Source organism: Sus scrofa, chromosome 4, assembly GCF_000003025.6.
Source record: "Sus scrofa isolate TJ Tabasco breed Duroc chromosome 4, Sscrofa11.1, whole genome shotgun sequence".
Taxonomy (NCBI): Eukaryota; Metazoa; Chordata; class Mammalia; order Artiodactyla; family Suidae; genus Sus; species Sus scrofa.
The window spans coordinates 110,897,362-110,922,303 of NC_010446.5; the positions used below are offsets into that span (position 1 = coordinate 110,897,362).

At 49.2% G+C, this 24,942-nt stretch overlaps 1 protein-coding gene across 8 annotated transcripts in view; it reads right to left on the reverse strand.

The window, feature by feature from the left end:
* KIAA1324 (KIAA1324 ortholog) overlaps positions 1-24,942 on the reverse strand; it is a 72,323-nt gene that overhangs the window by 15,592 nt on the left and 31,789 nt on the right. For all 8 annotated transcript variants that reach the window (XR_001308467.2, XR_002343534.1, XR_002343533.1 and 5 more), the window contains exons 3-11: positions 22,149-22,341; positions 16,864-17,011; positions 16,306-16,386; positions 15,389-15,494; positions 14,829-14,978; positions 8,296-8,384; positions 3,649-3,826; positions 2,221-2,349; positions 1,752-1,842 (exon numbers count right to left, since the gene is read on the reverse strand). Coding sequence is in view for 5 of the 8 variants with exons in the window: in XM_013997295.2 (XP_013852749.2) it covers positions 1,752-1,842; positions 2,221-2,349; positions 3,649-3,826; positions 8,296-8,384; positions 14,829-14,978; positions 15,389-15,494; positions 16,306-16,386; positions 16,864-17,011; positions 22,149-22,341 (1,165 nt within the window). In the remaining 3 variants the exon portion in view is untranslated. The remainder of the gene's footprint in view (positions 1-1,751; positions 1,843-2,220; positions 2,350-3,648; positions 3,827-8,295; positions 8,385-14,828; positions 14,979-15,388; positions 15,495-16,305; positions 16,387-16,863; positions 17,012-22,148; positions 22,342-24,942) is intronic.

Below are 24,942 nucleotides of genomic sequence, written 5' to 3' on the forward strand. Positions count from 1 at the left end.
TGCAGCCTTTAAAAAAAAAAAAAAAAAAGTTGCAATATCATAAGATGTCAATTATCTACAGTCACTGGGCAGCTCAACACCCCCACCCCAGCCCCAGGATAACAGGGGTTTTGCCTAGGTCGAATGAAAAAGTACTTCAACCTGTAATTTCCTTTATTTTTATTTTTTTGGCCACAATTGCAGAATCCAGAGATTCCTGGGACAGGGACTGAACCTGAGCCACAGTAGTGACAATGCCAAATCCTTAACCATTAGGCCACCAGGGAACTCCCAACTTGCAATTTCCTTAGCATAGTGTTCAGGCTGGTCCTTTTGGGAAAGAGAGAGCCTTGCCCAGTGGGTAGGGTGGTGAGGTGGGTGGAGTGAGGAAGTGCTTTGGGGACTGTTATCCCTCAAAAGTCTAAGAAGTTTGAGGAGTTCCCTGGTGGCCTAGCAGTTAAGGATTTGGCATTGTCACTGCTGTGGCTCAGGTTTGATCCTTGGCCCTAGAACTTCCACATCACATGCCATGGGGTGGCCAAAAAAAATTTAATAATGTTTGCTCACCTCATAAACATGGGATATAGCTGTTCAGTTCTGAGTAATGTAAATTAAGGGAAGGGAAACTAATACCATTTTGTCCTTTTTTTTTTTTTTAGGGCCATGCCCAGGGCATATGGAAGTTTCCATGCTAGGGATCAAATCAGAGCTACAGCTACTGGCCTACACCACAGCCACAGCAATGCCAGATCCGAGTTGTGTCTGCAACCTACACCACAGTTTATGGCAATGCTGGATCCTTAATCCACTGAGCAAGGCCAAGGACTGAACCCAAGTCCTCAGGGATACTAGTAAGGTTTGTTACCACTGAGCCATGATGGGAACTCCCAGAAACTAATGCCTTTGGAGCAACTACCATAGGCTGAGCATTGTGCCAGGGATAGAAATAAGGGAGCTTGAAGGAGAGAATGGAGAAGCCACATTGGTAATAGGGAAGCCCATTCAGTGGGTCCCCTTCATCTTTTAAACACATACAGGCATAAGAGTTCACTTTGGTTTGAAAATACATTCATGGCTTTTCTTTTGGCTTTGGCCATTTGCTTGAATTCTGAGGACCTCCAGTTCCCAGCTCCTGTCTACATGGTGGTGCTGATGGACTGGAATAATGGTCTCAACCTGAGCTAGTCCAAAATCAGACTAACAGACAAAGAGCCTAAAGCCAATGGGGCACAGTGGCTTTCCCAAGTTCACAAAGCCAGTAAGTGGCAAAGTTCAAGTGCCCTGTCTTCTAGTTCAGTGTTCTTTCCACCATACCACACTGCCTGTAGTATTTTTTTAAATGGCAAACAAATTGCTTATTATCTTAGGTCTTCTTGGGATATGGGGATAAATATAACAGTAAGAACAATCTCTCCCAATCTTCTTTCCCCAAATAAAGATGAATTACCTATGGGCTCTTCTGGCCGTATTTTTTATAGATTTTAAAAAAATCTTATCTGATGCTTTGAGGAGGAAGAATTTGAATAGCATGAGGCCAAATGATGGGAGGAGCTAGATGGGATGAGAGAGCAGTAGGCGACCAGCCTGGGCAGCAACTACGAACGAGTGTTAGCACTCAGGAGAACTTTGTCAGACCGTTACCGCGGTCTCCTCTGCGCTGTGCTGACACTTCCACAAGCCAGAAGCCCTCTCCTCCCCAGCACTCCAAGCTCTCGGGGACTTGGATGTGGCCACAAGTGGCCTGGGCTTCCCCTTAGCTTTGTAATCCTCACCTAAATCCTGGCACCACCAGAGTGAGAATCATGAAGTCATTGTCTGAGGCTCCAACGGCTGTATAAATGTGGTCGCCAGCCACCTCCCAGCCTGGAAAAGGAGAGGGGGGGATTAATGCCCAGGGGTCTCGGGTGCAGGGCAAACCCGCACCCCGGTGACACTCTGGTCAAAAGATAACACCAGCCTTTAAGGCAGCACTGAATATGAACCGTGTTATTTATTGTGCTGCTCTGGTCAAAGAGTCTAAACCCTGAGCCTGACCTTTGGAGTGAGTGTACATTGTTTCCAGTTCTGTTTCTGTGTCTAAAATTAAGTTTGGCAGAATATATGTATATGTCCACAGGGAGTGGAGCTTCAAGGGAGAGCATTTTTCTCCTGACATCACTATTGGGAAGAAACGAGAGGTGGGAGGAGTGCCTGTGGCTGTGCAGGGAGTCGAGAGCTCAAGGTCAAGGAGGAGGCGCTTACCTGTCATGCCCTTGTACTCAAAGTTGATCCCACTGAGGACGGTCGTCTCCATGTTCGTGGGCAGCGTGTTCCACCATTTGTATTCAAACCCCACGGCGGGTTCAGTCCCCGCTGGGCAGTGGCTACAATCTGGGGGAGCCATAAGATCCATGCATTCAGAAGGAAGGCTGCAGCCACCCTGACTCTGCTGCCATCACACAGACACAACAGCAGTGGGCTGCCTGACAGGGTGGGGCGCAGTGCCACGAGCTGACTCTGACAATGTATTTAATTAACAATGTATTTAATTAACAATGTATCTAGGAGTTCCCGTCTAACAAATCCAACTAGGAACCATGGGGTTGTGGGTTCTATCCCTGGCCTTGCTCAGTGGGTTAAGGATCTGGTGTTGCCATGAGCAGTGGTGTAGGTCGAAGACTCGGCATGGATCCCTCGTTGCTGTGGCTCTGGGGTAGGCCGGTGGCTACAGCTCCGATTAGACCCCTAGCCTGGGAACCTCCATATGCCGCAGGTGCGGCCCTAGAAAAGGCAGAAAGACAAACAAAACAGAACAAAAAAACCAACAACCAATGTATCTAACACTCCGACAATGTATTTAACCAACTCAGGGTGTAAATACTGACCCTTCATTCCAGTATTCAGCCGGCCTACTTGTTGTCCATCAGATTGTCCATTTCAAGGCTGAAATGTCTCTTCTAGTCTGATACATAGAGTTCCCATTTTTTGTCACAGAATTATCAGCACATGCGTTTCATATCAGTAGCAACACAAATCCCCCACCTCCTTTTTGCAGAGTGGCTTACAAGTTCTGATTGTGTCAAGCTGGCCATCCCCACTCCCCAAACCTTCCTTTTAGCATTCCTGCTACATGCTGGAAGCTTCTGGGTTCTTGCTTTTGTTTTGTCTTTTTAAGCCCGTGCCCTGCGGCAATATGGAAGTTCCCAGGCTAGGGGTTGAGTCGGAGCTTCAGTGGCTGATTTACACCACAGCCGCAGCAAATGCCAGATCCAAGTCACATCTGCGATCTACCCTGCAGCTATGGCAATGCTGGATCCTTAACCCACTGAGTGGGGCCAGAGATCGAACCCGCGTCCTCATGGATACTAGTCGGGTTCTTAACATGCTGAGCCAGAATGGGAACTCCCTGCATGCTTCTGTTTTGAGGATCAGGTCCCTTCAGCCTGAGTCCCATTCAAGGTTGGAATGAAGAGGAAGGCAGATATTCTCAAGTGTGACTCAGGCCTATGGTCAGGGCCCACCCCAGCCTCTCCTCTCCTGAACTCAGTCCTCAGAGGTGGCCTGGCCTTTGCTGTGTCCCTTGGAAGGACGAGTCCAAGATCGGCTGCCCCCCAGAGTGTCCACGTGGGCCGCCCACAGGGGTGGTGTGGGAAGGGATGTGGGGGTGGAGTGGGGCAGGAGAGGGGTTACCGGAGCCGTTGGAGTAGGAGCCATAAGGGCAGGGCTCGCAGGTGCTGCTGTTGGTCTTGAAGAAGCCTGGGTTGCAGGGTGGGCAGTGGGTCTTCACACCAGAGGCGGGCAGCTTCACCGCCCCCTCCAGGTCCTCGCTGCAGATTTTCGGCTGGGCCCACTTGTACATGAGCTGCGTCTGCAGAAACAGGGACCGACTCAGCCTGCCTGCCTGTGTGGGATTAGCTCACCTTCAGGCATTTACCTTAAGGGTGGGGGATTCTGGGCTCTAACAAAAGCTCCACCAGAGTGGGAACTTTGCTTTGGCCACTGACACATCCCAGGCGCCTGGCCCCCTGCCTCAATAAGTATCTGCTGAATGAATGTTTATTGGATGAATCGGGATAGGCTGAACGAAGACTCGTGTTTCAGAGGGAGTGGGGTGACCAGCTGTCTCCAGAGAAAGCTCTGACTCTAGAGTAGAATCTTCGTATTACCAGTGTCGCAGGAAAAGCAGCCAGCGAAAAAGCCCAGAACACAAAAAAGCATGGAGTGGAGATGGTTTCCTTAGCCCTTGGGGAAAGAGGGGGTGGCTGAGGTGTCCCAGTTTGACTTCCAAATGTTTTCTTTGCCTTTTCACTTCTTCCGTAGGCATTTATAGAAAGTCAAATACATCGACGTGCCCCAGAGATGAATGCGACATGAACCCTGCCCTGAAGGGGCTTACCATCTAGCAAGGGCCCCTGTCCTCGTGTGGGTACACACACTGCGTTCTCTGGGACATCAAGGCAAGAGGAACGAGGTTGATTAAAGAGTGAAAACTTCCAGTTATAAGATCCGTAAGTTCTGGGGCTCTCAGGTACAGCATGGTGATTAGAAATGAATAATACTGTATTACATACTAGATTGCTGCTAAGAGAGTAGATCTTAAACATTCTCTCTACCAAAAAGAAATGGTAGTTGTGTGACCCCATGGATGGATGTGTGACCCAGCTCTACAGTGGTCACCACTTTGCACAATATAAATGTATCAAATCAACAGGTCATACACCATAAACTTACGCAATGTTATGTGTCAATAATATCTAAAAAAACTGGGGAGGGGGGAATGCCAGAGTAACAATCAGCCACCAGATCAGTGGACAAGAGAAGAATTGTGTCCGGCACTTACTAGCGCCACCCTAGTCTTGTGATGCATTGGCCTAGTCTTAGAGGCATTGGATAGAGCAGAGATGAACAGCAGGAGGTCCCTGGTGAATCAGGGCTGAGGCTGGGCAGCCCCAAGCTTCCTGTGTGGCCCTCAGGCAAGTCAGAGACAGGAGGATGGCCCTGAGGGCATGATGAAAATGCTCTGTGCAGCAAACTGTGCATGTGAAAAGGTGGGCGAATAAGGCATCGGTTGGTTTTATTCAGGGTAAGAAACAACAAGATGGGAAGTTCCCATGTGGCACAGCGGGTTAAGAATCTGGCCTTGCTGCAGCTGTGATGCAGGTCACAACTGTGGCGTGGGTTCACTTTCTTGGCTGGTAACTTCCACATGCTGCAGGCGTGGCCAAAAAATAAAAATAAAAATAAAAAATTTTAAAAAGAAATGACAAGATCTTAAAAGGGGCTCATGCTGCCTTCATTAAAGGTGAGCAGATAGACATCTGCTGCCCTGCCCAGATCAGCCTGCCTCCCTGTGAAGAGCAGCCAATGGCCAGAGCCCTGGCCTGGGGCTCTAACCTTATTTACCTGCTTGTCTCCTGGAGTCTCATGGAGAGAAGGGTCTGGGGAGCCAGTAGACTGACTTGGGCCAGTTCTCAGAGGTGCACACTCAGCAACCCCAACAGATTGGCCTTCTGAGTCCCTGAGAAACCTCGGAGGCACAGCAAAGGCCACACAGGCAGTCATAGGAGTCGGCTTGAGATGTGTTTCTTTTCTTTTCTTTTTCTTTTTTTTCTTTTCTTTTTTTTTTTTTTTTGCTTTTTAGGGCCGCATCCATGACATATGGAAGTTTCCAGGCTGAATCAGAGCTGTAGCTGCCAGCTTACAATGCAGCCACAGCAACTCGGGATCTGAGCCATGTCTGCGACCTACACCACAGCTCATGGCGACACTAAGATCCTTAACCCACTGAGCGAGGCCAGGGATCGAACCCACAACCTCATGGTTCCTAGTTGGATTCATTTCCACTGCGCCACGACAGTAACTCCAAGATGTTTCTTGATCTTAAAATACAGCTTAGGGAGTTCCTGTCGTGGTGCAGCAGTAACGAACCCAACTAGGAACCATAAGGTTGTGGGTTCGATCCCTGGCCCCGCTCAGTGGGTTAAGGATCTGGTGTCACCGTGAGCTGTGGTGTAGGTCGCAGACACAGCTCAGATCCCATGTTGCTGTGGCTGTGGCATAGGCCAGTAGCTACAGCTCCAATTTGACCCCTAGCCTGGGAACTTCCGTATGCCACAGAGGTGGCCCTAAAAAGACAAAAAATAAATAAAATAAAACAATCTATAGCTTAGAAGACCATGTGAAATCATGAGACAGCAGAACCAGCGTAGGCCTGAGGCATGAGGCCTCTGTCAGGCCCTCCCGGGGAATGTAGGTTCTTGGGCACTGCTTACCCTGCCTGTTCCAGGGCTCCTCCCTGAGCAGCACTTTGGCGGGACCACAGGGTGGGAGCACTGGATCTGGCCCCACCCAGCAGCTAAAGGCCCCCAGGTGGTCAGGAGAGGGCAGACCCCAGGCTTGCATGCATCAGAGCGCACCAGGGATCTAGCAGGCTTTGGTCTAAGTCAGGAGGGGAAAGAGTGGGGCAAAAGGGACATCCCCTGGCAGCTCAGCCAGTTAAGGATCTGGGGTTGTCACTGCTGTGACTTGGGTCACTGCTATGGTGAGGGTTCAGTTTCTAGTCCCAGAACTTCCAAATGCTGCGGGCACAGGAAAAAAAGAGTGGGGCAGAAGGAAGCAAAGGCAACCATAACTAGCCACCGATTATGTCCTGGAGGGAGAAGAAGAACAGGATTGTCCTCGTGTAATTAGTGAGTCAGCTGAGGCTGAGAAAATGACCATTTTCACAAGGTCAAACAGAACATCAGACCCTGGAGAACTGCGTGCAACTGACACGGTATTTCACCCCACTTGGCTGCTTGGGAAGGGAGTTGGCTCAAAACAGGAGAGCTGGGCGAGGTGGGGCGGAAGGAGTAAGAGATGACTGTAAAAACAGTCCCCCTTAAGGACCAGACTTTCTCCCATGCTTCATTAGCAAAAAGAGAATTCAGCCACCTGTCCGGCCAGCAAACATTTATGCATCGTAAATAGCCGAGCGTATGCTTAGTGCTGAATGATGCAGAATTCCCAGCTCCTCTTTTCTGAGAGGCTCTGGTTTAGGATGCAGATAATTCATCCAGAATGTCTAATCTAAGACCAATCTCTCCACTTGTGCCCTTGAGCCATCTCTGCTCTTACCACTCTTCCTCGGTATCACCAGACCCACGCCTGCCTCCTCCACACCTACGATGCCCTCTGTCTGGACTGCACTCTGGCTCCCTCTCACCCCACTCAGGTCTCTGCTCCGATGTTACCTCCTCAGAGAGGTTATCCTAACCCTCTCTAAAGCAGCTCCTTCATTCCCTATCTCTTATCTCTATCTCTTTTGTGTGTCTCTCTCTACCACTTATTACCGTCTGATATTATTATACACCCATTTGTCATTTATCTGTTGTCCCTTCCTCCACTCACTCCCTGACAATAATTAAGCTCCGCAAGAGTAGAGGTTCGCTTAGTTTTGGGAACTGCTGCATACCCAGTGCCCAGCATGGTGACTGGCCATAGATGTGAACAAATGACCTCCTCTGAAGGGCCTTCCCTGGCCCCAGTCCTGGTTGCTCCTCTTCTGGGTCCCCCCAGTGCCCTGCATACCCTTCTCTCTTTTTTGGCCACGCCAACGCATGCGTTTGTTCCTGGGCCAGGGATGGAACCCTCACCACAGCAGTGACAACACCAGATCCTTAACCCGCTGAGCCACCAGGGAACTCCTGTACCCCCTCTCATCACCTCAGTCTGGCCCATCTTTCTCCTCCCCACCCTCTCCCATGGGACCTGGAGGTCCCTGGGGGCAGAAGCCCTTCTTACTCGCTTTGATTCCCCAGCTGGAGCACAGGGCCCAGCACAGAGGCTGATACTAAAGAATGCCAGCTGAGTCGATGGCCAGGCAGACGACAAAGGAAAGTCTTTCTGAGGCAGACAGCCTGGGGGCAAGAGGAAACTGGAAGGGCCTGAACAGGTCAGGCCACTCTCCTGTGAGCCAGGAAGCAGGAATCCTCCCCTTTGCCCGCCCAGAAGGGCAGTGCCGAGGGGCCAAGTCTGATGAGTTCCGTGAAGAAGCAAGCATGCGTGGACGGGCAGTCATTGCCCAGGGGGGCGAAGCAAATGGGAGAAACCAAGCAAGAGAAAAGGAAAGCATTTTTTGAAATAGAGCATATGTGAATAATCAGCGGAACAAATGTGGCAAAGAGAGTTTCTGACCTGAAAGTGAATGAGGGCATCTGGCTTTGTCTCCCCACTGGCCCCGGCTCGCGGCTGGGGTCTGTAGGGGTCTCTCAGCTGCCAGCTTCCCTGATCGCTGGAGCTCCGAATCTGGCAAAGCCCAAGGAGCGGGCAAAGGGGCTCCGAGACTGTGCTACCCACCTCTCCGCTGGCATCACAGGCCGTGTGAGTGGAGAAGTAATCTTTGTCCGTGCAGGCTGGCCGCACTCTGCAGGTGGACGATCCTTTTTCTAAATGGCAGAAGCAAGGACAAACGTCTGGAGTTACACATTAGCAAGCAGAGCTCTTGACCACTTGATGCTCCAATGCCTGAAACCCCGGGGGTGCAGCACGACAGAGATATTGCAGAAAGGACAAAACCCTGCACACCCACCTTCCCTCTGCCTGCATGGCATCATTTCCAGTCCCTAAAGCCTGCTCAGATAGCCCCTTTGTGCTTCTCCTTGATGCTGATGAGAAGCCACCGGGCTTGCCCTGAGGAGCAGGGCACGGAGAGGTGGAACGGCCGAAGGACCGGCAAGGAGGGAGGGGCCGGAGGGAGCATCTTGCAGGTTTACCTACAACCCAGTTCCCTGAAACCCGCCAGCTTCCAGGTGCCTCAGAACCCTGATTGTGCAGGTGGTTTTTCTACTCCTGAAGGGTTGAAGCAAAACATAGGAGAGCTTAGGCCAGTGCCTTCGTCCTCTTATTCCGATTCTCTGGCTTTTCTCTTAGTATGTGCCCAGAAGAAGGGCCTTCCTCCTTTGCATTTCCCTGCTCCATGCAACCATCCTACCCAAGTAAGGTGATGGTTTCATCTAGTCCTTTCCACTTTCCCCACGCCCAGGCCTCATAGCACTATCCCTAACCCTTGACCTGGACTTAATGAAAAGTGCTATTAACCATCATTGTATTTATTTTACTCTCTGTATGTACTTCTTATACCTAGGTTAGTTCTGCTTTAACCCTATGATTAAAGGGGATGGCAAGAACTATTTCAGTGACTCACTCTTTAACACAATGGATTTCACCTTATTTTGAATTCACGGTATCATAATGAGATTGTTGATGATGTTTACAGACAATTCTATCAGCAATGAGAAGAAAAATAACATCAGGAATTCCTATCATGGCCCAGTGGTTAACGAATCCGACTAGGAACCCTGAGGTTGCGGGTTCAATCCCTGGCCTTGCTCAGTGGGTTAAGGATCCGGTGTTGCCATGAGCTGTGGTGTAGGTTGCAGACACAGCTCCGATCCTGCATTGCTGTGGCTGTGGTGTAGGCCGGCAGCTATAGCTCCAATTAGACCCCTAGCCTGGGAACCTCCATAGGTCGCAGGAGCAGCCCTAGAAAAGGCAAAAAAAGAAAAATAACATCAATCTCTTTTTTGTGTGGGTGTCTTTTTAGGGCTCCACTTGCACATATGGAGGTTCCCAGGCCAGGGGTGGAATAGGAACTGTAGACACCGGCCTACACCACAGCCACAGCAATGCCAGATCCTTAACCCACTGAGCGAGGCCAGGGATGGAAACTTCATCCTCATGAATGCTAATCAGATCTGTTTCCGATGAGCCATGATGGGAGCTTCCCTAACAATATCTAACTCTTCAAAACATAGTAGGAGTAAACAAGTATGAGTCACAAATGTTAGAGTGCTGGCATTTTACATATTTCTAAAAATATTTGTACATAACACGGAGTTTTCAGAGAACTGTTATGTTTTACTGGCCAACAAGCATATTTTTCCTTTTAGGTTTTTACTAAAATGTTGTTATTGCTATGCTAGTTCTAGAAAATTAATAAATTACAGTGAATAAGAAAAAAATTCTCTTTTGAGAATTTGGGAAAAGATCTGTTTCCTTACATCCTAAAAAATATACCTAGTTCATGCAAATAATGTTTTTTAATTTCCAGGGAATTTACTTTCTCCAGTATAAAAGCCATTGCTTTATAAAGTGCCAGTACAGTATTGCTACTTTTACTACTGTCACCACTATTTCTTTTGTTGTTGTTGTTGTTGTCCTTTTGCCATTTTCTTGGGCTGCTCCCACAGCATATGGAGGTTCCCAGGCTAGGGGTCGAATCGGAGCTGAAGCCACCAGCCTACGCCAGAGCCACATCTGCGACCTACGCCAGAGCCACATCTGCGACCTACACCACAGCCTATAGCAACGCCGGATCCTTAACCCACTGAGCAAGGCCAGGGATCAAACCTGCAACCTCATGGTTCCTAGTCGGATTCGTTAACCACTGAGCCATGACAGGAACTCCTTTCACCACTATTTCTAATATGACTATCGTGTTACCTGGGGAAGCAGGTGATAATGGTGAGACCTCCTCTCTCTGCATATTATCTGGCAGGTAGTTTCGTAGAGTGGATTGAGTTTTTTTTTTAGGGCTGCACCTGTGGCATATGGAAGTTCCCAGGCTAGGGTTCGAATTGAAGCTACAGCTGCTGGCCTACGCCAGAGCCACAGCAACATGGGGTTGGAGCCGCGTCTGCAACCTACACCACAGCTCACGGCAACGCCGGATCGTTAACCCACTGAGCAAGGGCAGGGACCGAACCTGCAACCTCATGGTTCCTAGTCGGATTCGTTAACCACTGCGCCACGACGGGAACTCCCTATGTCAGATTCTTAACCCACTGAGCCACAACAGGAACTCTTGGAATGAGACCTTTCAGCCAGATAGATCTGGGTTTGGATCTTGTTTAAGCATCAGTAGCTGTGTCACTTTAGGCAAGTTACTTAACCTCTCTTAGCCTTTGTGTGCTAATCTGTAGAATAGGAGTAACAACATCTACCTTGCTGGAGGCAACACATACTTGACACACTGTAAGTAGGAGCTTGCTAAATGCTGGTAACTGTTAGCACTTGGGTCTGTGGAATTATTTTGGTTTGGTAACTGTCATGGGATTTTTATTGAGGATTCAGAATCTCCTTTCTCTTCCAGTTCAGGCTTATTTCTCAGCTGGTCTCTTCTTCCTCCCAAGGCACCAAATGAGTTTCTACATCAGAGAATGTCCTAATTACCGTCCTGTTGGCCAGCACTGGGGATTTCCCTCAATCACACATTTCTCTCTTTTTTTTTTTTTTCAGGGCTGCACCTGCAGCATATGGAGGTTCCCAGGCTAGGGGTCGAATCAGAGCTGTAGCTACTGGTCTACACTACAGCCAGAGCCATGCCAGATTTGAGCCGCATCTGCGACCTACACTATAGTTCACGGAAATGCCAAATCCTTAACCCACTGAGCGTAGGCCAGGGATCGAACCTGCATTCTCATGGATGCTAGTCAGGTTTGTTTCCACTGAGCCACGACAGGAACTCCATCAATCACCCATTTCTATGCCTCTTCTGTCGCTCTCTTATTAGCCTGGGCAAGAGCAAACTACTGCCTGGAAACAGCTGGGGTCCTCTCGGCTCATTTACTTGGTTAACAAGCCAAAGGCTTCTTTCAACATAGAGGGATCCAGGGATTCCTGGTTTTGACAGGCTTGGCCACAAGAAATTTGGGGTGAGAGCTGAAAACACACCAGTTCCCAAGACCTTGCATATTAGATCTAGCAAATTGCAAGTTACGTGTTAAAAAGTGCATTCCACACAGGGATCTTTCTCTGCTTGTCAAATATTTGTGCAGCCTGACACCCCAGCTCTCCAAGTTTCAGCATAAATTGTCCAGCTGTTTACACACTGACAACTGCTAAGATGGTTTTAAATAAATGATTAACCCCAATGCTAAGCCAGACCTCACTTTCCTAGCTCAGGTTTCATCAAGGTGTTGAAACTGGGGACCAGTTGAGTTGGGAATTTGGCTTAGATGTTTGGTGAGAGAATGCAAAGTGATTCCTGTAGGATTGGCCCTGGGCAAAAGTGCATGAAGATAAAGTTTATCTTGGGGACTCCAACTGCTCTTTTTCTTTTCTTTCTCTCTCTCTTTCTTTCTTTCTTTCTTTCTTTCTTTCTTTCTTTCTTTCTTTCTTTCTTTCTTTCTTTCTGCTTTTTAGGGCCGCACCTGTGGCATATGGAGGTTGCCAGGCTAGGGGTCAAATCGGAGCTATAGCTGCTGGCATACACCACAGCCGCAGCCATGCCAGATCTGAGCCATGTCTGTGGCCTACACCACAGCTCATGGCAATGCCAGATCCCCAACCCACTGAGCGAGGCCAGGGCTCAAACCCACATCCTTATGGATACTAGTTGAATTCGTTTCTGCTGTGCCACAACAGGAACTCCCACCCAGCTCTTAATTCTTTAATGGCTTCCACCGTTGATAGGCTCAAGTTCCAGTTCTGTAGCAATGGCACAGAAGGATTCACGCATAACCTGTTCCCTGCCCACCTCTTAGTCTTGGATGCTTATTCTCTCCAAATAAGCTCCAGCGATGCTGAGTCACTCCCAGATCTCCAAGCCTTCTGGCCTTGGCTTCTTCCAGAACATCCTGCCCTCATCAAATGATCAACTCATCTTTCAAGACTCAGCTTGTCTTTCAAGAGCCCAGCTAGTGAGGCCTTTCCTCCCTCCCCAGAGGGGACTGACCACTTCCCTTGTTTTGCTTCCTCTGCCCGTTTCCCTCAGCACTCCTATCCCCGCACCACCTGTACCAGGAGTTCTTACTTTTAGTGTGGCCACTTCTGATATAAGCTGGAGAGCAGGCACCAGCTCTAACCCGAGCATCAAGCCTGAGCCATGGCACCTGGTGGGCGCTCAGATTGTATTTGCCAAGAATGACTAAATGGTCACAGGGTCTCCTGTCCCTCCCTCCATGTACCTTCCATTACAGGCTCTCATCAGACCCTCTTTGCATTTTCCCAGCCTCCCACTGACCCTGTATTCTGGAAGAGTCAAGTCCCAAAGAAATATGTACCCCAAGCTGACCATATTCTTCATAGTAAAAACTCACTTTCCAGTCAAATGGGTGGATTGAGAGATCAATGGCAAAAGGAGAATAGACTCCAAGAATTTGAACTCCCAAACACTTTCTGAACAGCTCTTTGGATAAAAATCAGTTTACATAGCACTGATTAAAACACTCGCAGGCAGTTTTTCTAGAACTACCTTGCCATTCAAAGCCTGTACCGCAGCGGGGCTGGAAAGGGAGCTGGAGACAGAAACTAACAAAGGCTGCCATTGATAGGACCGGGAAGAGGAGTAAGAAATTCAAGTGGAAAAACAGGAATTTAGACTTAAGGATAAAAACTTCCCCCAAGTCCTAAACATTTCTGGTGTTGCTGCAAACCACTCATTTGGCAAGATCTGTGTAGATAATAGGACTTTTGTTTTAGGAATAGTGTGGAAACAAGCAGTTCACAAGGTCAGTGGCTGGTCTTGGCTGAGCAAACACGCTCTGTAACACCTGTGTGAAGGGTGATGGGGCATCTGCTCGAGAGAGGGCCTTGAGCTGGGTTTGTGTCTATAGTTTTGCGTAAAAAGGAAAAAATGGAATAGTTATGGGCATTTGCAGGGGAAAGGACTCTTTCTCCCTCTCTGCTTGTTCATTTCAGAACCTGTCTTGGACATGGATCCTGGGCCAACCACTAGACCATCTGAGCAGAAGGCCCTCTGGGGTCATCACCCATCTTACACCAGAGCCCTGGTACCCCCAGGACCCCCTCAAATAACCAGGTCCCATCTCTCAAGTTGGGATGTTTTGGGACACTATCCGAGGGCTGCAGAAATAGGTTGCTTCCAGCTGTCTTAGTGTCCCTTAGAACGGTGGTTTTCAAACTGTGTTCCGGGGAACCCTGGATTTCCTGCTTTGAATTCAACGGATGCTTTGAATTCAACAGATATGAGATTGTAGCTTCTGTTTTTAGCCCTTGCTATCAACATGTTTTGCTCATAGATACAACTGCATGGCTCTTCTAAATTAACTTTGATAACAATTGTTACAAATTAAGTTATGTAAATATATACTTTTATTGCCTATATTTATAATTATAGTCTTATTTAAGGTTTCATTTATTTATTTATTTATTTTTGTCTTTTTGCCTTTTTCTAGGGCTGCTTCCTGCAGCATATAGAGATTCCCAGGCTAGGGGTCTAATCGGAGCTGTAGCCGCCGGCCTACACCACCACCACGGCAACATGGGATCCGAGCTGCATCTGCGACCTACACCACAACTCTCGGCAACACCGGATCCTTAACCCACTGAGCAAGGCCAGGGATCGAACCTGAAACCTCATGGTTCCTAGTCAGATTCATTAACCACTGAGCCATGATGGAACTCCTATTTAAGGTTTCATTAAAAAGCAAATGAACAAAAAGATTGCAACCCCTTTCCTAATCCTTCTATTCCTGAGCTGCTTTTTCTTTTTGCTATGCTACCTGCACTTTTTTGCTAACATAGTATAAAATTTATTCTTTATTGTATTTATCACTTATTGTCTGTCTTCTCCCTATCAGAATGTGAACTCCGTGAAGACAGGGACTCTTGTCTCCTTGTTCACTGATGTATTCCAAACACTGAGACGAGGGGCTGGCAGACAGTAGGGGCTTAATAAATACTTGAAGGAGTTCATTTCAAGAGTGATGAGTGGAGTGTGGTTGGGTAGGGCTCTTCCAGGACCCAAAAAGCAAGGGCTTCAGAATTACTGCCTTCAGTTTGGCCAAAAAGGATGGCTCCACTTCCTGTTTCTCCCTGTGGATGTGTTGGGTCCCCCACCAAACTCTCCCCATCCACAGAAACATCACCTGAATATTTGTCAGGGTCGCACTGGTGGCAAGAAGTTTCTCCCTTATTGGAATAAGTGTTGGCTGGGCAAAGTTTGCAGAAAGAGGAGCCCTGCTTGTCTGCATATGTGCCTGGTTTGCAGGGGAAGCATTCGGAAGTGTAGGCCACACCTAAGGAGGAAGAAAAACATAGAAAACAAAGATTGGAGTTCCTGTTGTAGCTCAGTGGCTAACGAACCCGACTAGTATCCATGAGGACGCAGGTTCAATCCCTGACCTTGCTCAGTGGGTTAAGGATCTGGCGTTGCTGTAAGCTGTGGTCTAGGTCACAGATGAGGCTCAGATCCTGCATTGCTATGGCTGTGGTGTAGGCCTGTGGCTACAGCTCCGATTCAACCCCTAGCCTGGGAACCTCTATATGCCGTGGGTGTGGCCCTAAAAAGACAAAAACAAACAAACAAAAACAAGGATTGAGCATGGGAACTGAAACCCCTGAAGACTGATCTCATCCCCTTTGCAGAGGTACAGGGTCAGGACGTCCACCCCAGACCCCTGACCCGACCCTACTCTGCCCTCCATACCTGTTATGGCGATGTTTCGCACCAGCACAGGCTTGGAAACTTTGGACCACACCGAGAAGGCGGTGGTTCTCCAATAGAGGACGTTATTGCCTCGATTTAGCTCCACCTAAAAACCACAAACGGGAAGACTTAGTTCAGCCACAGAGACAGGCATGGCTCATCCATCGCGTTAGCCTCCTGTTGTGAGCCTTCCTCTTGCAGTCTGCTTGGAAGTGCCTATTCTGTTCCTTTCTCTCAACTTCCTCAGCTTGGCCCGTCCTCCCATCTTGGCTTAGCTCGTCTCTCCTTCTAAGCCTCCTCTCGCAGCCCTCGCACACCCTCTCCTTCCACATTTCCCTCGGTCACGTACGCCAGGAGTATCTCCATGGTGAGACCCTGAAGGGACCTGAAGGTCCCTAACCACAGAATGACTGAAATTCCCTCACTCTTCTCCGGTTCTACTTATCCAGCCCCGGAAGACCGGGTCCCTTAAAGCCAGAGAGCTGCTGGTCCAGAGGGCCCTTCCAAGGGGTCAAGCCAGTGAATCCACACCCATATTAGGTCACCTCAAGAGGAGAGGAATTCCCACTGTGGCTCAGCAATGATGAAACCAACTAGTATCCATGCAGGTTGCAGGCTGGATCCCTGGCCTCACTCAGTGAGTTAAGGATCTGATGTTGCCTTGAGCTGTGGTGTCGCTGTGGCTATGGCATAGGCCAGCAGCTACAGCTCGGATTGGACCCCTAGCCTGGGAACCTCCCTGTACTGTGGGTGCGGCCCTAAAAAAAGAGAGAAACTGTATCATCTTCATCAGGTCTGACCCCTGGGGTCTAGGGAGAGAAGAGTGGAGGCCCAGACTGGGAAAAAGCACCCTTTGGAGGAAAGGCCCTGGGTCCCTTGTCTTGAACCTCCAGGGAGAAGGCCGCTGTGCTACTCACGCTGTGGAATTCCCATCCTTTCTCTGTGGTTTTCATCCACCTGGAGTCATCTGCATTGGGCTGGCACTGGTCATTCTGAACCTGGGGCAGCAGAAGTTTGAGATCTGAGTCTCAGCTAAGGAAATGAGTTCCTTACCCTAAGATGCACCAGCCTTCCAGAGGGCCCTTCTGATGGGAAAAGAGTTGCCAGTCTCCTTGAGGGACCGAGCTCAGAACACGTGAGCCTTGAACGAGGGCCGGAGCTAGTTACACACACACAATGTCAGTGCACTGACACAAAAGAAATAATGTGTCGCTCAGAACTGTTACCTGCTGTTTTCATGTCTGAACCGGGCAAAACACCTGGGAATCTCCCCAACTCTACTCTTCCCTCCAGGGCCCTCTGCTTCTGCCTTTCTCTCCACCTCTTGAAGCCTCAGCTGGTTTTGCCCACGGTTCTCGCCAGGGGGAAGACAGCTGTGGGAACTTCCCAAGCAGGACTGTGTGTGTGATTCCTGTAAATGAGCCTGATCCTGGGAAAGTCTTGACCTCCCACTTCCCCTTTGGCCAAGGGCTTACAAAAAACTCGAAGATGATGCTAGAATCTGGGTAGTAGTACTCAAAGTTAACGGTGCCAGACTGCTTCAGGTTGACGGCGTACATCAGCGTGGCTGTGCACTCATCCGTGTTGGAGGAGATGTAGTCGCCCAGAGGAACCCACTTGGACCTGTGGGGGGAACGGGAGCTAAGTTCACAGTCAGGAGCCCAGCCCACCAGGGATGGTGTGATATGCAGGTCTCACGTCCTGCTGAGTCTCTACGAAATTCCAGAGTTGTTGAGTCACAAGCGGAAGCTTAGACCTGAAAATGCTCAGTGAAAAATGACCTCCAGATCAAAGGTCTGACTAGCATCCGTGAGGACGTAGGTTCAATCCTTGGCATTGCCGTGAGTGGTGACGTAGGCCGGCAGCTGCAGCTCCAGTTCAACTCCTAGCCTGGGGACCTCCACATGCCGTGGGTGCGGCCCTTAAAAAAAAAAGAAAAAGAGGAGGACAGGCGGGTGTGCCCCACGTTACGCAGACCTACCCAGAAGATAGATGGCAGGTAAGGCTGGGGGCAGAGGTAGATAACATTTACTGGTTGCTTACCATCTCTCACATAATCAACTCTGCGTTTTACCTCCATGATTTCTTTTTATCAGTAAGAGGCAGGGTAACTTGTTCCACCACCACCACCCCATTTGATATAACTGAGGCTTCTGAGAGTTCACATTGTGGCCTAGCAGGTTAAGAACCCAACATAGTGTCTGTGAGGATGTGGGTTTGACCCTGGCCTCACTCAGTGGGCTAAGAATCCAGTGTTACCACAAGCTGTGACGCAGATCCAGTGTTGCTGTGGCTGTGGTGTAGGCCGGCAGCTGTAGCTCTGATTTGACCCCTGGCCTGGGAACCTCCATATGCCCCAGGTGTGGCCCTAAAAAGACAAATAAAATAAAAAGGGAGAGAAAGAGCCTCTGCTGCTCCATATTCTCCTGTTTGCAATGATCAGACGTTAAAATTGTTGCCAATAGGATACAGTCGGAGATAGTGTCTTACTGGGCTTTAAAACTTAGTTCCTTGACTGTTAGTGGGGTGAAGCTTTCTTTCTTAGTTTGTTTGCAATTTGGTTTCCTCTTCTCATTGTACTTTAATTCTTCTTAAATTGCCTGTCTTCCTGGCAAACTTGACTTGCTCACTGCTGTATCCCCAGCACCAAGCCCTGGACCTGGCATGTGGGGGCCGGGGCTCAGGGCATTAAACAGATGAGTGTAGGAAGTGAGTGATCAAACACAATCCCACTATTTCACTGTTTTGCCCAAGACCAGCCCAGGTACCCAATGATTAATAATGGCCAGTTAAGGGAGTTCCCATCGTTGCGGCTTGGCAGTCACAAACCTGACAAGTATCTATGAAGATGCGGGTTTGATCCCTGGCCTTGCTCAGTGGGTTAAGGATCTGGCGTTGCTGTGAGAAGACGTGGCTCGGATCCTACGTTGCTATGGCTGTGGCATAGGCCAGTGGCTGAAGCTCTGATTCCACCCTAGCCTGGGAACCTTTCATATGCTGCAGGCATGGCTCTAAAAAGACTAATAATAATAATAATAATGGCCAGTTAAGAGGACTTAAAATTGGCCCACCGGTTCCCCCAGTGTTTCTCAGAATACCATGCTACTTCCGGCTCCCCAGCTGTTAGTGTTCTTCTCAAATGGAAGCATATCCAAAATACCCAAGCTGAGTGCATCCAAGCTATCCAGCTAACGGTATTGATTTCTCTTTGTAAAAATAGACAGCACTCAAGGCAGAGGTGCTCCCCAGCATCTGCTATAAATAACTCCCGAAGGTGGATGAATAATTAAAAGGATGCCATAAGTGGGTTACCTTTGCAAAATGCATTACAATTCTGATTTTCGTCAGAGCTGTCCCTGGTGAAGATCATTTCACGTTCAATAATAGCAACATGTCCTGATTGATTTCTAAGGCCAGGCATTGCTCCAAATCTTTACAAGTATCATCTCATTTCATCCTTACCACAGCCTATAAGACGAGGGCTATCTCTTTTTGGCCACACCTACAGCATGCAGAAATTCCTGGGCCAGGGATTGAACCTACGCCACAGCAGCAGCCCAAGCGGGTGCCGTGAGAACACTGGATCCTTAGCCCACTGCACCACCAGAACTCCTAGAAGGGCGCTATCTTCATCACTGGTTTTTAGGGTGAGGACACTGAGGCATGAGAGCGATAAGGGGAACCTGTCCTTGGTTGTTTAGCTGCTTTGTTTTGCGGTGGTCCTGGGAAAAGAGAAGTAGGTTTTCAAAGAGGAATTTTCACATGGGCGCCACTCAGACACCGCGCCAAGCTCACGCTGTGTGGTACTGCCTAAAACGTCAGGTTAGAAAGAAGAAACTGTACAGGAAAACGCAGATGTCCCAAAGTTTGAGACCCTCGATGATGCTTCCGTCTATCTTTCTCTCATTTTATTTCACCTTCGCAGTGTTTGCGCTGTTTTTCCTCCTCCTCTAATGTACATCCTCCTCTCTATTCCTCCCTTTTCCCTTTTTGCTTATCCTGGTCTTGGATCGGAGGGCTCTTTCCAGCATCTTAATCCTGGGACCTTGACCCAGGAACCAAGGATGATCCCTTGAAGGCTCAGGATCCTGTCTTGGAAGCTCCATTCAGTTGGCCTGTTTTGTTCCCCCTTATTTATTGCGTGTCTGCTTTGTGCCAGATGTCAGACCCAGGAAAGCAGGAGACCGCCTGACCCCCTCCCTTCTGGAGCTTACATTCTGTTTCTAGTGGAGGAGACAGAATCTTATCACACCACTGATCCCGCGGTAATAGCTGTGATGCGTGTCCTAAGGAGAAACACAGGAGGAGGCACATGTGTGTCACAGGGACCCTCCTTTGAGGAAGTCACCTCTGAGGGTGACGTGGGAGTCAGCTGGGTGGAGAATTGGAGAAGAGCAAATTCAAAGGCCCCTGGAGGGAGGGGGCATGGTGGCCCTTGTGGCTGGAGCATGGAGCACAGTAAGCAAGAAGAGATGTCCCCCGGAGAGAGGCTGGAAGAAGGGCAGAGGGCAGAGGCCAGCCCAGGCAGGGCCCTGCAGTCCGTGACAAGGTATCAGAGTTTCTTCTAAGAGCAATAGGAAGCCGTAGGACACAGAGTTTAGTGCAGGAGAGCACTGTGATTGGGTTTGGGTTTAAGAAAATCAATCAGGCTGCAGCCTGGAGGAGGCTGGGGGTGGAAGCCGAGACCAGGTGGGAGCTGCCAGAGACAGAACAGGCAGGAGGGGATGCTGGCTGGGCTCAGGATGGAGGCAGTGGGCTTGGATTCAGGTAAATACACAGCAGAGCAGGAAAGCCAGACACTTGGTGATGTGACAGCAGCTGTCATTGCCTTTCTGGGGGGTGATGAGGAAATCACACACCCTGTCTCGGCAGCTGTTTCCATTCCTCCTTTTCCCCTCCCAGCAGTGTCATGAGATGCCCGAAGATCCAGGCCCTGAAGCCATCTGAGTGGCGGGGACAACGAGTCGTCATTAACAGGCCCACATCCCGCCTCGCTGAGAGAGAATGATTCCTGCAGCCCCCAGAGAGTGAAAGCCTTCCTTGGTGCGGGTGGGAACAGAGTGAGCCAGGCTGCACCCGTCCAGAGTCGCTACGTTCTCTTTGAGGACTAAATTGGGGTTACTTGTCTAAACCCACATATTCCCTCTCCTTCCAGCTTGATCTCTGCTGCCAACATTGTCATGCTCCTGTTTTTGACTCATGATACTGAACTCTAAAATGACATTAAAGTTGAACTGTTAAAGGCCTGCCGCCTGGCTCGGACAGTGGTGTTTCTAGGAGATATAGGATACATATATATATGAATGGGAGACGTTGCTCCCACCTTTAGAAATCCAGGTGTAATAAAATTATTAACTCTTCTTTATCCTTTTGATTGCTTGGGTATAAGAGAGACTTTTGTGGGCTTTTCCCCTGTAATCATTGTCAATATTTAACAAAGAGCAGTGGAGAACTGTCTTTTATTGCAATGCATCCCCCCACTTTTCCTCTCTGGGACCTGACATTGTCAGGCCTAACGACACTAAACATCACTTGAAGGTGGCAGCATGGGGCAGTGGAAAGCTTGGTTGTGGGTGTGAATTCTAACCTCCCCAGGTGGAAGCTGGCTAACAAAGGACAAGTCGCTTGATCTCTCTGCGCCTCCAGTTCCTCATTCGTGTAATGGGAACAATGATGCCTATTTCGCCCTCACAAGGGTCCTTGTGAGGATTAGAGAAAATAATTTATGTAAAGCAACCAGAATGGTGCCTGAATTATAGACACATAGCTCATCAGTTCTCTAAGCACCCTGGGCTGAGCTTTTCTTTTTCTTTTCCCTCTTTTTAGGGCTGCACCTGTGGCATATGGAGGTTCCCAGGCTAAGGGTCGAATCAGAGACACAGCTGCCGGCCTTCACCACAGACACAGCAACCTGGGATCCCAGTCGCATCTGTGACCTACACCACAGCTCATAGCAATGCTGGATCCTTAACCCACTGAGTGAAGCCAGGGATCGAACCTGCATCCTCATGGATACTAGTTGGGTTCGTTATTGCCGAGCCGCAGTGGGAACTCCCTGAGCTTTTCAATTACTGCAAAGATCGCCTTCTGAGTTGGAGAATTTTCTGGTCACTGGAGTCGCAGAGGATTTGGAAGATCTTCACCACCACTGACCAAAGCTCTGGTCTTACCTTATCCCTGCAAACCCGTAAACTCAGGTTTAGCTGATCAGTTTCAGAAGCTAACACCAAAGCCAGGAGGGTACCCAAAGCTTCACACATTGTGTTGCAATCAAGTAGAGGAAGTGTCTTGGCTGATCCTAAATTCCTTGGATTTTTTTTTTTTTTTCTGGCTTTGCCCATGGCATGTAGAAGTTCCCAGGGCCAGGGATTGAACCCGTGCCATAACAGTGACCCAAACTGCTCTCATTGACCATGTCAGATCCTCAACCTCCTGTCCCATGAGAGAACTCCAACTGGATTTTGTTTTAAATGGACTGGGCCATTTAATTCTTGTCCATCTCATCCGCCTCTATTTCCCCATGTGTTTCACAGTCCCAAATGCCTGTCAGTCACTTAGGTCAGTGAGGTTGGGCTGAGGCAGATGTCGTGACCAACAGTCACAGAGGCCCTGCCCCTGCTGTCACCCCAGCAGTACTGCCCCAAGGAGCAGGAGAGGAGGCAGTGCTCCCTGAAGCCCCTTCCCCAGCATGGGGAGCAGGGAGCTAAGGAGAGTGTCGGGCTAAGGGAGGAAGCAGGGCCCGGGGAGAGGGGAGACTCACGAAGTGCAGTTCCCGGTGGACCCAATGGTGCTGTCTTCAATCTCCATGTTGGTTGAGAGGCTGGCAAAGCCATGGGGCAGCTCATCCCATTCGTCGAACCGGATGCCTGTGCCAAGGGAGTAGCGGCCCTCAGCGCACGGCTTACACGACTGGTCCTTCATGTCCAGAAACTCCCCGGCTTTGCAAGAGAAGGCTGGAACACAGAGCAGGGACAAGGGCTGGTGGTGAGGCTGCTGCCGCCCTGGAGAAGTGGGCAGGTCGCGGGCATCCTGGGGCAGGGGGGTGCAGAGGATGGGGCCCTAGGCGTTTGATCCACTAAGGTTTAGAGCCTGGGCACATCTTGCATGATTGCACTGCCAGGGTCAGACAAGGCAAATCCAGAAAGACAGAAAGGAGATTTGTGGCGCCAGGGACCTGGGGGAGGAGCATGGGGAGAGAGCGCTAATGGATATGATGCTTCCTGGGAGATGATGAAAATGTTCTGAGATTAGATAGTGGTGGTGATCATGCAACTCGGTGAACATTCTAAAAAACCACCGAATTTTGTAACTTACAGCAGGGAATCTGATGATGTGTAAATTATATCTCAATAAAGCTGTTATTAAAATGAAAAGATTGAGGGCCTTGTCGCAGGACTTTGGGCTTGTCCCCATCAGTCTCATCTCCTGGGAGGAGCCTCGGCCATTCTAGACCTCTCCAGTGAAGAGGGCACCCCGGTCTGTCACGCTGACTCTCCGAATGGTGCCTGGCCCTTCAGCCTTGACGCTCCCCCTTGAGTTTCTGGCCTCTGTCTTCTCCTTTCTCATCCCACAGCCCCCGTGTAGGTGGGATTCTCACCACCTGTTATCTCTACCATCGCCATGGCCTCCTGACCAGTTCCGATTCTTGTTTTTCCTCATTCTGTGGTCAGAAGTATTTTTCTAAAACAGTGAAATATACTAGCATTCCTATTGTTTAAAAAATAATCTGGCACCCCCCACTTTTGGTTATAGAACTAAGCTCTCAGCCTGGCATTCAAAAGTTTCTGGCTTTCCCTCACCCTAACTTTCCAGCTCGATCTCCCATGATAGACTTTTCTCCACCCGACTCCCGCCCCGTCTCCTCCCGCTCTTGCCCTCCCCAGCCCACGTGCTCTTCCCTGAGTGTGTCTGGTGTTCTCCCACCTTCAAACTTTGTGTATGTGTGTGTGTGTCTTTTTAGGGCCGCACCCAGAGCATATGGAGGTTCTCAGGCTAGGGGTCCAATCGGAGCTGTTGTCACTGGCCTACACCACAGCCACAGCAACTCGGGATCTGAGCCACATCTGTGACTTACACCACAGCTCACAGCAAAGCCAGATCATTAACCCACTGAGCGAGGCCAGGGATCAAGCCTGCGTCCTCATGGATTCTAATCAGATTCCTTTCCGCTGAGCCATGGCAGGATCTCCCACTTCCAAACTTTTGCTCCAGTGGTTCTCCCAGCTGTTCCTGATCCCTAAGCATCCATAAGCCCCATTCTTTTTCACTTCATGTTAACACATGATACTGATACACGCCTCCCACCAGGTTCTGCTCTCCTCCAGAGACACACAGGCAGGCACAGACAGAGCAGCAGCTCTGTAAAGGTCTCCTGGAGACATGAATGGATGAAGGGATGTCTGCTCCCTCCACCAGACGATATGCTTCTGCAGGCAGAAACTGTGCCTAATTTATCTTTATGGTTCACATAGCAGGTGCACGTGGTGCGCAATAGCGTTGGCCAAATTTACTGAAGATACCTCATTTGTTTCCATTAGTCACAGCCCAGTTCTACTCAGATCTTAGCAATATCCATTCATTGATTTAACAAGTATTCATTTGCTCACCTACTGAAGCAGGCATTATGCTAATTTTAAATGCCCTCAACTTCCTCTCCAAATCTTCAAGTATGGCTTGACTCTAGTCCCTGATTTTTTTTATTGTTACCCCTGCCCCCACTTTGCATTTCTAAAAAGAACAGAGCAGGGGAAATAGCTGCCAACAGAAGAAAAGTTGTAGCTACAGCATCCCAGAGGTAGGGGTGGGAGCTGCAGGTCAGTCACTGCCTCTTCCGGTTGCACCATCAGCTTCACAGTCAGGGAAGGTTTTTGGTCCTTGAAGTGATGCCCAGTGCTTTTTAAACCATTTTTTTTTTTTTCTATTTCTTGGATGGCTTCCGGAGCATATGGAGATTCCCAGGCTACGGGTCTAATCGGAGCTGTAGCCACTGGCCTACACCAGAGCCACAGCAATGCGGGATCCGAGCAGCGTCTGCAACCTACACCATTGCTCACGGCAACGCCAGATCCTTAACCCACTGAGAAAGGGCAGGGATTGAACCCGCAACCTCATGGTTCCTAGTCGGATTCGTTAACCACTGTGCCACGACGGGAACTCCCCAGTGCGTTTTAAAGGTCTGTCTCTGCAGAAATTCATCTTCTCTGGCTTCCTTTCCAAGAATGACTGCAAATCACAATCTTTCCTAATGAGTGATTGTGGCTGGTGAGGGTAGATTGGAAAGGAATGCAACAGGCAAAAAAGAGAGAAAATGTATGCAAACAAAAAAATATCTAAGTGGCACACAGCTGCAGTTATTTTTGCTTTATACCCTGATGGGATTTAAATTTTAAAATAAAAGTAAATTGAGATCCCTAGTTTGTATCCACAAAATAACACTTCTGCACCAGATCTCAACAGGGCTCGGGATAGGGAGAGACTGGGGGAAGATCTGGTTCCTCATACGGCAGCCCCCAGCTTCAGCATGGGGTACATAAAGTTTTTTGGTACATAAAAAA